The sequence below is a fragment of the Lissotriton vulgaris genome, chromosome 10, assembly GCF_964263255.1.
Source record: "Lissotriton vulgaris chromosome 10, aLisVul1.2, whole genome shotgun sequence".
Classification (NCBI taxonomy): domain Eukaryota; kingdom Metazoa; phylum Chordata; class Amphibia; order Caudata; family Salamandridae; genus Lissotriton; species Lissotriton vulgaris.
In genome coordinates this window covers 105,843,292-105,859,599 of record NC_141698.1, presented here as the reverse complement: position 1 = coordinate 105,859,599, position 16,308 = coordinate 105,843,292, and the positions used below count along the sequence as shown (strand labels likewise).

General features: G+C 47.3%; 1 protein-coding gene across 6 annotated transcripts in view; it reads left to right on the top strand.

The window, feature by feature from the left end:
• Positions 1–16,308, top strand: part of MRM2 (mitochondrial rRNA methyltransferase 2) — a 40,529-nt gene that overhangs the window by 17,715 nt on the left and 6,506 nt on the right. For 2 of the 6 annotated variants that reach the window (XM_086940619.1, XM_086940621.1), the window contains exon 2: positions 8,326–8,480. The exons of 2 other annotated variants lie outside the window; for them this stretch is intronic. Coding sequence is in view for 2 of the 4 variants with exons in the window: in XM_086940618.1 (XP_086796744.1) it covers positions 8,365–8,414 (50 nt within the window). In the remaining 2 variants the exon portion in view is untranslated. The remainder of the gene's footprint in view (positions 1–8,325; positions 8,481–16,308) is intronic. 2 more of the 6 variants (XM_086940618.1, XM_086940617.1) reach the window with 1 other exon arrangement.

The following is a 16,308-nucleotide window of genomic DNA, read 5'->3' as shown; positions in this document are numbered from 1 at the left end:
TGTGTTGCTGCTTGACACCCGGGGCTGAGAGGAGACGGAGCGCGCAACGGATGCCAGGAGGGACTCGTTGTTCCAGGAGTCCCTGCGCTGATTTGGAACACCTGCTCCAGCGCTCTGCAACCAGCCCCGCCCACAGGCCCATACACGTGGTATATAGTAAGCTCGATCAGCCGCTGCACAGGAGCGTCCCGGGAGAAGCCCGGGTCAAGGGCGGGACCCTTTGTGACCGTTAGTGGCCGGGTGAGGCTGTGCTGGGCCACCTCTCTTGACCCTTTGCATTTGTGCTCTTGTAGCTTGTCATTAACTAAGTCTTAAAGCACATAGCATTTGTTGTCCGATTAGCGCAACTTTTTAGCGCCTCACACTGTGGTATAGTTTGCGTGGTATTTGCTAGTGTGGTATTTGCTAGTGTCAACTGTTTGTATAGCATTTGTATTTATACTATTTCTCCACGCACCCATAGTGATAAAAAATGGGGAAGCATAACCTTGTCGCACCTGCTCCTGCCCCAAAGAAGGCGGCTGCCAACCCCCAGCTTCCTAGCCTGACAGCAATAGATCGCATGCTGCAGAAAACCATTGGGGTGGTGGCTAATGCCATAGAAAGCATAGAACGCCGCCTCTCGCTTCCTCCTGGTTCGCTTCCCCCTTTGCCCTCTACTAATACTTCGATGTTCACTATTAATTCCCAGGACTCGATCTTAGCACCATCTTTTGCTGCTCTTCCAGGGGTTGGCCATATCCTAATATCTCAGGATATGATTTCTATGGTGGACAACGCAGCCCCTGAAATTCCCCCTCTATCTGTAAGGTTATCATTGTCCCCCTCTATTTTCCAAAATGAGGCCGCTGACGATTTCCATTCCCAGGTAGCGGCTTCTAACGACAATGGGTGCTACGATACGTCTTTAAATTCCAGCTCGGCTTCGGATTCGTAGCTAAGCATAAGTGGCAATGGACCACGTGTAACAACTAGAGGGCAGTTGGCCAGGCGCAACTCTAAACACGCTACTAAGGAATGGCCAACTGTAAAAAGCTGTAGGGGAATGTAGGTGGCATAAAGCAAAAGAAAATAACTGCTAAACAGAATATAACAAAGGGGAAGGATACTAATAGCGACCCAGTTGATATTACAACTATTCAAACAAATAGCAGAGGCCCATCATCTGATGCATTCTTCTGGGAAAGGATGGAGACTCTTTTAGAGAAATCCTATAATACCCCAGTAAGCAGTGGATTAGCGAGTAATAATACTGCCCGTCACTCCATACTATCCCAAACATAGTGTGCCCTCCAAACCCTGTTAAAGAATCCCCTCTTGTTGCTCACATTGAGCAAGTTGTGAGGTCTCTCGTACTACCGGTACTTGAGAGGGTAAAAGTCCTAGCAGAAAGACTAGATCGCTTTGAACACAGGACCCTTTATAATTTCTTTTCTGTAAAGGCTTTAATAAAGTTACATTCTAAAAATAGCCTTAATACAGTTGCACAGAAGCAAACTCCATCGGACGATCCCCTACAAACGGGCAAACATGCTTCTTTAAATCAACAAGGTGTATCAGGGCCCCCGAGTGGAACTAATCCCTTAGTGTCAACTGGTATAACTAATAAGACCAGTAAACCACCAAATAAAACATCGACCAAAGGGGATAAGAAAACTTGCGACAATGTATCCACACAGAGCCAGAAGGGCAAACAGATTTCTAGCAATGCAGTGAGGCAGAGAAAAGACTTACCCTCAAAGCCTGATTTGGCTGATAGTATTGAACCTAGTCTTCCTCGAATTAATTTGCCTCCAGCTTGTTTGCCCTTTGTAGCTGTTCTGGCGGGAGTTCCACAGCTAATGCCGGGTAAATCAGATTCATATACTGAACTTAAAAATAAAACTACATTCTGGCTGAACAACAACAGGCCCCTTCTTAGGCATCTCGATGGCCAGGTTCTTTTTGTTAGAAGAGTTAGCTGGGTGGGAAGCAGGACTAAGAATTTTCCAGGTGATTTTATCCTAGTTAATTTTAGGGACATGCGAGTTGTAAGTACCATTTGCAACCAGCAGAATGGGTATGTTGATTCTGGAATTAGCACACATGATCTGGGATATTTCTACTCAAGGCCACCGGGCAGGTACCAGGGACAGAGCAATCAAAACCAATGGATGAAACAAAGCCGTCTGAAACTGAACTCAGACAAAACAGAAGTCCTCATCTTAGGCACATCCCCCTCTGCTTGGGACGACTCCTGGTGGCCGGAAGCCCTCGGAAAAGCACCCATCCCGACAGACCACGCACGGAACCTTGGCGTCATCCTGGATTCTTCACTCTCAATCCTGCTTCAACATTCTTCGCATGCTCAGAAAAACATTTCGCTGGATCCCCTCCGAAACAAGGAAAACAGTCACCCACGCTCTGGTCACGAGCCGACTGGACTACGGAAACACCCTCTACGCAGGTACCACCGCTAAACTCCAGAAGAAACTCCAACGAATCCAAAACGCCTCAGCCAGGCTCATATTAGACATCCCACGCAACGAACACATCTCTGGTCACCTTAAAGACCTCCACTGGCTACCCGTCAATAAGAGGATCACTTTCCGACTGCTCACCCACGCACACAAATCACTCTACGACATCGGACCAGATTGCCTCAACTCTCGACTGTCCTTCTACACCCCCTCCCGCCAACTACGTTCTTCCAACCAAGCCCTCGCCACTGTACCTCGCATCAACAAGACCACCATGGGAGGCAGATCCTTTTCATACCTGGCTGCTAAAACATGGAACTCACTCCCCGCTTACCTTCGCCTCACCCAGAACCACCTAGTGTTCAGAAAGCAGCTTAAAACGTGGATATTTGACAAATAATCCTCCTCCCCTTCCTAAGCGCCTTGAAACCCTCTGGGTATGTAGTGCGCTATACAAATGTTATGACTTGACTGACTTGACTACCATAACACTGCTTATCACAGAGGGTCCGTTTATCATGAAAGCAATATTGGATATTGACATAGCGTCCATCCGCTTATTAACCCCTTCGAAGCTAATGACGAGCTGGGCTCGTCATGGCGCTTACCTGCCCTGCGCGGATGACAAGGCCAGCTCGTCATGATTGATGGTGTTTTATATTTTTTAGCGCAGGACGGGAAAACGCCTAGCAGCCATGTGGTTAATATCTTCCTTGCCCCTGTTGACAACAAAAGGCCTTATGGGTGCAGGTCTCCAACTGTACTCTTTGGTATGTCTCTTAAATCCCCTAATTTAACCCCCCAGGAAGTTATACACCCTGGGGAAAGGTACGGTTGGTATCCCAAGTTGAGGAGGTTAATTGCTGGAGCCCCGATGTGGAGGATCCAGCCAAAAACCTTAAGTCTGGGCTTGGTTTGTACAATGGCCAGGATATACATTTTGTCCTTAATGGCACCTGTATGACACCAACAGACCTACCTACTGACCAGAGTAATGCTTCTTCGCTGCATGTTCTTTTGCCTCCATGTTTGCCATTTGAGAATGCAGAGGAACAATCGATTTTATCTAGCGTACGACCAAATTGTTCTCAGGATCAAGTAGTGGTAGACAGTTCGATGATGAAGATTGCTAGTTGGAATATAGCAGGTATTGCCAGAAAGCTAGACATCCCAGTTTGGAATATCCTGGTAGAGTCATATCAAATTTGTATTTTTCAGGAGACCTGGAGCCTGGAACCTAACCATAGAGTGGGTTACACTACATATTTCTTACCGGCAGTACTCCCGACATCCGGGAGGGGTCAAATCCTCGGGTGGGCTTCTAATTTGGGTGAGCATTTGTTTGGGTTGCAGTATTGCACAAAAGCAATGCAATTCGCTAGATATCCTTAGGATCTCATTAACAGGCCCAAGAAGGGGGAGAACTCTTGACATATTTAATATATATGCCAGGGGTACTAAAGGTGGCTCAATATCTCCCACAGTAGCGCTGCTAGAAGGAGCACTCGGAGATTGTCGTGATGGCACGCAAGTGCTGATCGCGGGGGACATTAAGTGTACGTTTGAGCCCCTTGCAACAGAGGACATCCTAGACCTTGCTGACGATGATATAAGGAGGGGTATACCCACGTTAGCAATCGAACCAATAAAAAGATGGTCACAAAGGGTGATCCAGTTGAATGCTCTGACCTTGGAGTTTGGCTTAAGAGCAACAAATGGTAGAACTGTTTCAGACCCTTTAGGTGCTCACACGTATAATAGGGCCAACCACACATCAAGCATTGATTAGATTCTCCTTGACATAACGCTTTGGCAATCTGTCCAGGATATGATAATCTTACCCACTGTAGAGAGTGACCACAACTTGCTTTCTTTAAGCTTAAAACATTTGTGGCCAAGTCAAAATGGCGCAGTAGTTCCAAGTAAGGAAAAGTCCACTTCAAGAATTCTTCCATCTAATTGTGGAAGGCGCCTTAAATGGTGCAAAGTGGTCCTGGATGAGGAGAAAGTTCAGGCTATAGGAATGTTATTGGTAGCCTCACAAAGTGAGTTAGATATGACCCTTCTAGAACACTCTGATCCTTCACGAGCAACTGGGGTATTTCAGGATACCATCAAGTCGGTAGGAAACCTATTCCTGTTACAAACGAGAGGGGCCAGAGAGAAAGGTCACAAGAGGGCCAAGGGTAAGCAGGGGTCGTATATACCTAAATGCAGACAAATGAAGTCTGCTTTAATCAAGACTGTTAAGGCGAAATCACAACCTTTGACTCAGCACGCCAGGAAAGAGTACAAATTAGTGATAGCAAATGCTAAAAAGGAGTGGGAGGACCTGTATTGGCTAAAAGAAGCAAGCTCTGGGAGGGATGCGGGTCGCTTCTGGAACACTATAAGAGCTAGGAATAGGCCTGCTAGTGACCTTATTACATGTAATATTACTGGTCAGGCATGGTTTGACCACTTTTCCAAATTGTACACCTGCCAGAAAGGAGTTGCTAGCGATCCTGCTCCATGTAGTCCCCATATAACTCAAGGAGAAAATACATTGTTCCCGTTTACAATTAAGGAAGTCGAATATGCGATCAGCTGTATTGTGCCCCAAAAGGCAGCTGGCCCGGATGGCATCCCCGAGGATCTGCTCCGATTTGATTTGTTGAAATGGGGGAAGCTTATCCATACTCTACTTATTGCTATTGATAAAGGTGCCGCCATCCCCGAATCATGGAAGGGGGCTGAGGTCGTCCCTATTTTCAAAAAGGGGCATAGGGACGACCCCTCTAATTACCGCCCAATAAGCCTATTAGATTCCACACAGAAGGTTGTTGGGAAGGTGGTACTTGAGAGAATCCTACAACGGGCTAAAGATAATGAGATTCTCTCTGATTTTCAAGCGGGTTTCAGGGTTGGTACTGGGACAATAGAGGAAGCTTTTAGACTATTGTTAATTTATTGGAAAGTGGTCGTCCTAGGCAAAGGCAGTCTTTATTTGGCGTTCATTGATCTAAAGACTGCCTTTGACCTCGTGCCTAGAGAACGTCTTTGGGGAGTGTTGTCCGATATGGGGATTCCTTCCAATATCTTGTCCATTCTAGTGAGGCTCCGCGAGGGTAACTTTGCGCAAGTGAGGTGGGGCTCCGAGGGTCAGAAAACCAATAGAATTCCGGTGGAGAGAGGGGTCCGCCAGGGATGTGTTCTCAGTCCCACACTTTTTTCACTTTATGTGAATGGTGTGGTTGAGCACTTGCTAGAGAAACCATCAGATGCCCCATCCCTGGCGGGGGAGCGAATTCCTACCCTCTTATTCGCCGATGACACGCTCATAATATCTAAGACCCCTGTGGCCCTCCAAAGCCTCCTTGATAACTTTCAGGCTTTCTGTATTCAACGAGGTCTAGTAATAAATACAGATAAGACAAAGTACTTGGTGTTGAACCCCCCCCAAAAAACTTGGGCGACCTCCGATATTAAATCATGCTTCCCTGGAAAGGGTTACTGTATTTGACTACTTAGGTATTCGCATCTCTGATACCATGCAGTGGACCCCAGATCTTTGCAAAATGTTGTTAAGCCATAAAAGGGTTACAGGGGCGTCCCTTAAGGAACAGCGCTCCTCTTCGACCAGACCAATTGCCCCCGTCATTGACATTTATAAAGCGAAGGGGGTCAGTTCTGCCCTTTACGGGGCAGAGCTGTGGGGCACTTCTAACATTGATCAGCTGACGAGGTCCGAAAAAAAATTCTTAAGGGACCTCATGTCACTCCCGCAGAGTACCTCAATGATACCCTTGTTACTTGACTTAGGATGTCATTCTATCAATGATCTGGCGAGAGTGCGGCCGTTGCTCTTATGGGCCCGGCTGTGGCGAGTACCAGAACTTGCCAAGTATGCGAAGGGGCTAGCTGAAGTAATGTCAATGGCTAAAAGATGTAAAAACTCTACTTGGCGAGCTAGACCTTAAAGAAGCTTGGGATAGTAGGGCCTCCCCTCTGAAGGCAACTCTAAAGACCCTCTATTGGAAATGGGTCGCCTCTAGAACTAATACTGATTCAACTCTTGGTAGATTAACTGAAGTTTCCTAAGGCATAAGGATGTCCCATTTCGGGAACCATACCTAGACATTGCTTGGAAATCTGCTGACAGGGCTTTCTATTTTAGATTTAGGGTCGGGGCTCTTCCAGTACGCGCCTTAACTGCTCGCTGGAAACCCCCGTCCCAAACAATACCTTTCTGCCCCATCTGCCAAACTAGAATGGAATCTGTGGCCCTTATCTTATTTGCCTGCCCGGCATATGGGCAGCCGAGGAAAATGTGGCTCAAACCTTTATGTCGGTTGTTGGGCACTAGACAATCAAATGCGGCACTCCGTATTTTAATGTCAGACACACGGACATTGTACGTCTGTGGTCTCTCAAAGGTCTTATCGTGGGCATGGTCCATCAGAGCAAAAAGGCTTATAAAAAGTGTTTAATCTTAATGAATCTGACCAAATCATGATTTTTAATTCTAATTGTGGTTTTATCTTTCATTGTTCTTAAATTTAGAATTTGGTGTAAATGGATTATTTTTTTTCTTGTGCAAATGTGTTTTATAAAATGTGATGCTTTTTATGATATGTTTTTATCGAAATAAAGCCTTATACTACTAAAAAAATGTATACTGCTAATTTGCCCGTAGTATTTTGGGTTATTTGGAATTTTATATATGCTTTCCGATGCGGGATTGGCTTATACATGATTGATTTACAGAATTAGTTTGAAGTCATCGTTCCATAGTGGGTTGTTGTATGTGTACTGGTCTTTGTGAATTTTGTGAGTAATTATTCATAGAGTATCAGGTTTTGAATGATTTACTAGTATAAGCGTTCTAATACCAATTAGAGCCCATATCTGCTCTGTCAAAATTTTATTATTGGAGAAGTGAAGATGGTTTTTCTGGTCACATGATAAACTGATATATCAATCCAAGGTAAACAATTGGTTGTAAACATATGTATGGAGATATAATATTTATGACCTCCTGGATAAATTGCAAGTAGTGACAGAGCTATTGTGTCTTTTTGCTTTTATTATTTATTGGTTCTGCGTCCTGAAGAGAACGCCTAAATAAAGCCACAGGTTCGAAATGTGTCGACAACAGGCACCCTACAAGCCATTAAATGTGGCATTGCAATCCGGATAATAACAACAAATTAGATTGATACACAAACCCCTGGTTACAAGAGCAGTGCATTGTTAGGTTGCTCGGCCCATTAATTTTGGAGTAGAAAAGTGAATAAAATTGATGTTAACTTTAGAGTACTCCTGTTTGGGCAATTATAATTCAGAACTGTGAGCTTTCATGTGTACTGTTACAGCTTAATTGTATATTTATTTTTGTTCATTATTCTTTGTAACAGTTTTTGTGCACATATGTTGGGTGGGTTTTATGTACTTTGCATGTATGATTTGTTCGTAATAAGCTTCTGGGTATGATACATTTTAAAGTTATATGATTAAAAGAAAAAATAATATATATGATAATTACTATTAATAAATAGAGTGTTCATACAAAAATTGAGTGTGTACAAATAGTCAGTCAGTATTGGCACTTTTGTGGTTGTTGAATTGTTGTTTGCAAAATCTCAGGCATGCTTGAAATGTAGGCAAATTCCTTCATAGTAACTGTGATCTGATCAATGGATACGTTCTTACAGGTCCTTTTAGGCAAAAACATTATGGACCACGACATTTCTTATACCAGGAGTCCTCCTTGTGGCACAGCCTTACTGTAAAGTAGAGCGTTGCGTCACCAGTCAATAAGGAAAGTTAAAAACCTGTCTCTTTTAGACTCTTTTAGACTTTCTTTCTGTTTTTGTTTGTATTTTAGTGCACAAATGGCAATTGCTGAGTATCGTGCACCATAGACATGCCTATGGAATTGAATGGAATAAAACCTTTCCTGAAAATGAAGATTGAGTAAGTGTGTGTCCTTCTCTCCATATCATGACACCCACATTAAGAAAACTAGTCTAGCGCAAAAAGGTATATGGCTGAGATACCCGCCACCCCCTCTCAACACAATCCCAAAAGGAGGGAAACCGGAAACAGTTCTTGAAGTTTTTGGAAGAGGGAGGGAGTGACCCTCCCGGCCGTATTTATTAAAACAAAATTAAAACATTAAATCAACAGTTCCATATTAATGTACAATTTCATTACCACATTGCGATGTTTGGCTAACCTTAACAGATTCTCTAATACAGAGGTTCTCCTAGCCGAACTAACATCCTACAAAACATTTACTTGACATTTTTGAAATTGTACATCCTAACGTTTAAGGGCCAACGGCAAGGTCGTAACCGGTGTCAAGATCCCTAAACCAGAAATACCCCCCCCACTTGTGAGGGGCGACAGCACAGAGGCGTACCTCAAGTGCAACTACCAATTTCCCTTGACTTGACGGGGGCCCCAATAAAACTCGACGCCACTTAAAGGTCGTCCGAGGACTCGTGTGAGGTATCTAGAAGGTACCGTAGACCCCCCCCCAAACCCCACACCACTTATCACATCTGCCGTCGCAGACGTCCTGGCCCCGGGAAATTCCCCAGGAGGGGGCTGTAACCCCTCCTACCCAGGAAGGGGCCTTGACCGCCTTTCCTTTTCTTTCGGCGACCCATCCTTAGAAGGGACCGCCTCCCCGTTGAGGGGCCAATGGCCACCTCCCCCGAGCGCTCCCATCCGTGTTGGGTGACGCCCACTCATAGGGATCTTCCAATTAGTGCTCACCGATCATGACCTTACCGCCCGACCAAAATAAATACGACAATGCTAACTAACTTACTAACTAAAAAGACATTGACTACTACAACTGTATTAAAAGCATGCTTACCAATGAACACTAAAGCCGAATTTCTTTATTCCAAAAACATAATCGAAATAGACCATTCTTTATTATACACTCAAAATCATCACGGTAATACCACAACCTGTAAACGAAATTAGAGTTATCCATCAACTTATATTCAAAAACAACTGGCTGTCCTCAGGGGCTGGTGGGTGGGTCAAAATTGGCTCTTCGTTCCGTCTCGAGCTCACGTGCAGCGAGGAGGTGCAGCTTCAGAGCACAGGAACAAGAGGATGCCTTCTGGTCTGGCGTCTCCTTTTATCCGTCTTCAGGGCGGGCGTAAACCCGCCCCTGCCTGCCCCAAGGGCGTGGCCAGCCGCGTCAGTGTCTAGGCCAGCCCACTCTAGGGCGGGAAAAAGCGCGCCCCGGCTACGCCGCTTCGGGCATACCAGCCGAGACTCGCCTCCCGCCCAAGATGGCTTCCCGGGGGGATCGTGGTACTCCGCCATACGTTCGGGGGGACCGAGTGGTCGCCCCTTTCCATATGGCTGAGATACCCGCCACCCCCTCTCAACACAATCCCAAAAGGAGGGAAACCGGAAACAGTTCTTGAAGTTTTTGGAAGAGGGAGGGAGTGACCCTCCCGGCCGTATTTATTAAAACAAAATTAAAACATTAAATCAACAGTTCCATATTAATGTACAATTTCATTACCACATTGCGATGTTTGGCTAACCTTAACAGATTCTCTAATACAGAGGTTCTCCTAGCCGAACTAACATCCTACAAAACATTTACTTGACATTTTTGAAATTGTACATCCTAACGTTTAAGGGCCAACGGCAAGGTCGTAACCGGTGTCAAGATCCCTAAACCAGAAATACCCCCCCCACTTGTGAGGGGCGACAGCACAGAGGCGTACCTCAAGTGCAACTACCAATTTCCCTTGACTTGACGGGGGCCCCAATAAAACTCGACGCCACTTAAAGGTCGTCCGAGGACTCGTGTGAGGTATCTAGAAGGTACCGTAGACCCCCCCCCAAACCCCACACCACTTATCACATCTGCCGTCGCAGACGTCCTGGCCCCGGGAAATTCCCCAGGAGGGGGCTGTAACCCCTCCTACCCAGGAAGGGGCCTTGACCGCCTTTCCTTTTCTTTCGGCGACCCATCCTTAGAAGGGACCGCCTCCCCGTTGAGGGGCCAATGGCCACCTCCCCCGAGCGCTCCCATCCGTGTTGGGTGACGCCCACTCATAGGGATCTTCCAATTAGTGCTCACCGATCATGACCTTACCGCCACAGGCCGGATAGTTGACCGGCTATCCGGACCCCCCACAAAACTCCTACCTAAAGGTCATGTTATAACGTTTTTAGCCATGCTAAGAAGTCTCCTATAAGTAACTCATTCCCCACCCGAGACAAATGCACACCATCCCCCGAATACATACTGTCATTATTAATACACCCATGTGAAATAGAATGCAATGTCTTGGAACGGAACAACCTACTCACTTTGTTATTAAGCTTTCTAACAGAATGATTCAAAGCCGGAACAGAAATAGCCCCCCGCCACACCTTTCGTGGGATCATATGGTACCACGCAATTGTGCACCCCGGAACTCTCCTCGCTAACCAACTTACAGTGGAAAGCATTGCCTCCAGGAGAAGTCGTCTACCGGTGGTGACCAAATCATTGCCCCCTAGATGTACTATGACTATAGACGGCGGTGACCTCGTCCGCCCTAACAAACCCTCGAAGAATGCTTGAAACTGGTCAATACAGAGACCGCCTCTTCCGTAGAAGGACACACTGTACCCGTATTCCCCAGCTACGTGAATCATGTCACCTGCTTTGAATACGTCCGCGGCACGCCTCACGTATGAGTGGCCCACGACCCACACCTCCTTTTTCACAGCCGGTGATGTCTGACCGCTGGCCCGGTGTTGGGTCGACTGCATAGTCCGCCCGCCTCGTAGGCTTGCGCAACTGAAAACCAAACAAAAACAAGAAGCGTGAGTACATCATTACAGCTTCACAACATGTGCAACCGCACATACCTTTTATAACAATTGGAGGACCAACGCCCCACACGTTTCACTTGTTCAACATTAAGACCCCTGGCTGTAGCTTCTGTAGCAGCCCCTATCCGAAAGGAATGGGTCCCAAACTCGCCCGGGTTCAAGCCCGCAGCGGCAATTGACATCGCAAGCACCCGCTGAAACTGAAATTTTGTCAGTGGGGTGGCGTCCGCGTGTCTCAACAAGGTCCCCCCCCATGATGCCACCCTTCGTGCTAGGTAGTCTTCTAAACACTTTACCGGACACATGGAGGACCCGGGAATCCTGCGTATGATTATGCAGTCACCCATCCCACCTTGATCGGTCTTGGACCTGACAAAGGAGACAGTCATTGTCTCTCCTCTGATCTGAACGTGCTCCTGGCACAAACCCCCTGTCACATCCTGTTTGTTCCTTGCTACTAGTTCGCTTACCCGCATCGCCCCATGAAATGCCAGCGTAAAAGCGGCTCGGAACAACACTGTCTCAAACTGAGATGAACATGTGGCAGGGAGTGTGGATAACAACTGGGCCAACCTATCCAAACCTATCGGGCGCCTCTCATCTACTCTGCGACCCTCAAGGCGTTGCCACCCACGCAGCGCTTTCTGCACAACGAAAGACGCTGTCGGGTCCTGGATACCATGAGCCCTGGCAACAAAGGAAATGGCAGCACGATGCCTCTGGGCCGTAGCCACCGATTTCCCAGCCATATGTAAAGACATCAGAAAATTCACTACCCATTCCTCGTGGCCCCAAAGCCCCTCTCCATCAGTCCCCAAAAAGGCTAAATAGGACCGGAACGCCCCTTCATATGCCTTCCTCGTCCTTGGTGCTAAACTCTCTCCCACGAGGTGACGAAGTTCGGGGCACCGAGAGACCAGAGAGCTTCGGGAAAGGGTGCCGGCTCCGGGTCCGCTGTGGGCAGGAAACCCGAGAAAGCCTGCATATGAAAACGAGACAGTGCATCAGCCGCCTGATTCATTACTCCCGGGACATGTTTCGCTCTGAATAGCACATTCAGTTGCATACACAGTAAAACAATTTCTTTGAGCAGTCTCAAGATCAGTTTGCATCGTGCTGCCTGGCTATTGATACACTCGACCACGGTCATATTGTCAGACCAAAATACCACAGAGTGATCTTTGAACCCTTCGGGCCAGGTTCTCAGGGCCACCAAAATGGGGAAAAGTTCCAGGAAAGCAATATTACTTGTCAGTCCATTGTCATGCCACCATGCCGGCCACCTTTGTGCCGACCATTTCGTGCCGAAGATGGCACCAAAACCTATGCTACCTGCCGAATCTGTCCATAGCCCCAGCTCTTCAGAGGACACGGCCGGTTTGTTCCAGACGACTCGACCATTGAAATCCGCCAGAAATGCTAACCAAATGCGCATGTCCTGGCGGACCTCAGCCGATAGTCTCGTGCGATGATGACCCTCCTTTAGGCCGCCCATAGCTTGGGCAATCGAACGGGAAAAGGGGCGGGCCATTGGTATAACCCTCAGGGCAAAATTCAACTGTCCAACTAACTGCTGTAATTGATGCAGCGTAACTTTAGATCCACTTATACACATTTGCAGGGCTGCCCTGAACTTCAACACTTTGTCAGCTGGTAAACGGAAACAACCCTCACTGGAGTCTAACTCGATCCCCAGAAACTCGAGGCAAGTCGCAGGACCCACCGTCTTACCTGGCGCCAATGGCACACCAAACTGCTTCATTAACACACAAAATTCGGCCAAGGCCTGGCCACATTCGAGATCCCCGGCTGCCCCAAGGAACAAAAAATCATCGAGGTAATGCATTACATGTTGGAAACCCGTCTTCTTTGTGAAGACCCATTGTAGAAAACTACTGAATTTCTCGAAATAGGCACAAGATATAGAGCACCCCATCGGCATACACCTATCCATGTAATAATGACCCTGAAACATGAAACCCAGGAGACGCTGATCGTCTGGATGTACCGGGAGCAACCGGAACGCTGACTCGATATCTGACTTCGCCATCAGCGCCCCGGGCCCCAGGCGATTCAAAATGGCTACGGCCTCATCGAAGGATGCGTACCGCACCGAACACACTTCCGGGTCTATTGCTTCGTTTACAGAAAAACCACGTGGAGCTGATAAGTTATGAATCAGTCGGAACTCACCCTGGTCCTTCTTGGGGACCACCCCTAAAGGAGAACAAACAAAATTCTGCACCGGGGGTACACTAAACGGGCCGGCGACCCGACCTCGAGTAACCTCTTTCCGAATCTTATCCTGTACCACGGTCGTATGCTGCAGGACCGAAAGTTGATTTTTACACTTCTCCACACCCTGAAAGTCCCCTACTGGGATGCGGAAACCATACGAAAACCCGTTCCGCAACACCCCAGCAGAAGTACGATCCGGGTATTCACTGAGCCAGGGAATCATCGCCAAGGTATCAATCGGGGTAGGTAAAGGCGCCCCTCGGACTATGTTAGACCTGTTTGGCGCCTCCTCTACCCCCGTTATCACCCGTTTTGGCTCTGCACGTGGACTCAGGATGGGACGACCCGCACCCACTACATTCGTGTTTAAATTTACACGATCCCTGGGGCCTAGTACATTTACCTCTGTTGAAATTCCAACAAAACCCCCTTTTCCCTGTATTGCCGGCAGGTCTCGAGTAATCGTCGGTACCCGTACCTGATCGAAAGGGCGTCCCCGCATATTGGCGGGAGGATTCGCCAACATTACTCCCTACCAATGGCATTTTCAACATACCTGTCTCCTTCATTTTATCCCATGACAAAGAATCATAACAATCCCAGGTTAAGCTTTTATTATGCTCTTTAGCCTTTCTAAAAAGATTATCGTAGCAGAACCAATGGTTACCCTGGTGTGATGTCGAGTACCCCATGATTCGCGACTGATAGGTCGGCAACTCGGAAAGCAACTCGGGCCTTCGTTCCCCCAAGATCGACGTAAAAATCCCCCAATTGCCAATGTTTTCATTTACTTTAAAGGCGGCCATTTTTGCGCGCCAAACACTCGGATGCATGAGGTCTTTCTGGCCTTTAACATGCTCCACCTCATAATGATCAACAAGCAACGAGAAGATGTTCACATATTCCCCCGCCCAAATCTTCTCTTTAATAGCCAAAGGCACATGTTGACCCAACCTTTCTCTACGAGAGGGTGCTGACTCGTCCCTCGCAATCGGCAATGGCCGCTTACCTGCACCGGACGCTGCCTCTGCGGTCGTAATCGTCCCTTGTGGCTTCTCGACTACTGCAGCCGGCGCGGACACCTTGGCTGCATCCCGTTTCTCACGCAGTTGCTTCATCAGCGCCTGCGCGTCGACAGCCGTGGCGCCCTCACTACCTTCGCCCAACCACGCTGCAAGTTGTGCTGCCAGCTCGGGCGGCATATCTTCATTGGACACAGGGGTGACCACCACGGGAATCGGATTCCCCTCCACCGGTACTGGGGTTGGCGCTTCGAGCGGGGTACAGGGAACCGGGACGTCTCCCCCAGCCGGTCCCCTCCTTGGCCTCTTGGCTCTTCCTCCTGGAGCTGCTCCGGCCGAAGGACGTTCCGGCCCCCCTTCCCCCTCTCTCTCCGCCACCCGCTTCTTCAGCTCGGTCATCTCCTTCATGAGGACCCGAAGCATCTGTTCAGTCGTCATTCTCTTCCCGCCTTTCTTGGGCATTTCTCCGACAGAGTATCTGTAAGACAAAAGAAAGATTACAACGCTCAAAATTGGCTCTTCGTTCCGTCTCGAGCTCACGTGCAGCGAGGAGGTGCAGCTTCAGAGCACAGGAACAAGAGGATGCCTTCTGGTCTGGCGTCTCCTTTTATCCGTCTTCAGGGCGGGCGTAAACCCGCCCCTGCCTGCCCCAAGGGCGTGGCCAGCCGCGTCAGTGTCTAGGCCAGCCCACTCTAGGGCGGGAAAAAGCGCGCCCCGGCTACGCCGCTTCGGGCATACCAGCCGAGACTCGCCTCCCGCCCAAGATGGCTTCCCGGGGGGATCGTGGTACTCCGCCATACGTTCGGGGGGACCGAGTGGTCGCCCCTTTCCAAATGACTTCCAGGTTGTAATGTAAAAACATTTAGAACAACCTTATGAAATGAATGTACAATTGCTAGAAAACTGGCTAACTTACTGAGTCATAGATAGCTACGTGGACCCATTAGCAATTTATTGCATATTGATATGTTTAAAAAAATGTATACATTTAAAAGAAAATGAAGTAGGGATTTTAGACAGTATTCCACAAACAACACAGAAACTTATTTCGTAAGAAAGTCCTCAAATAAATTGATTGCCGCTTCATTTCAAAGCGTAGTTAGATAACATCAGTCAATGGCCAGGTTAAAATTTTCCCTTGAGAGCTTGGTATTGCAGTGGGAACTAAAGATATCCGTGCATGCATGCTCAAACAGGCAATGTCAAAATGGGCAGGACCCACCACAAAGATGAATATTATTGGCTTTATGGCACCTCACAAAGATGCATGAGGGTCTAAAGTTATAAGTGAACTAGAAGTTGTCATTGGGTGATTTATCAAATGCATCTGAATAGTAGGTTTCTTATTGGGGTGCATAAATGGGGGCGCTCCTAATGCAGCAAGCTAAACGTTCAAGAACCAACCAGGCTAACATCTTGCGTAAATCAAGATACACCTCCACAAATGTTACAGGTCAGAAAAAGGGAATTTCATATACATTTGCATCCACTGTCTTTACAAAAACTACAGAAGAATTATTGCATATTTTTAAATCTGACTAGGTGTTCATGTTTTTACTCATAATGCATTGGTAATTTTAGCACACTATCCATGGCGGTTATAACTTGATTAGTTTCATTTTAATTATGTAAGATGCATAATGGATAACAATGTAATATCACCTTGTGTTGTCATCGAGGAATTCTGGTGATATACACCTAGAGTCTCAAGATGGCAATACTGGATCCTGTCAAATATTTTGTAT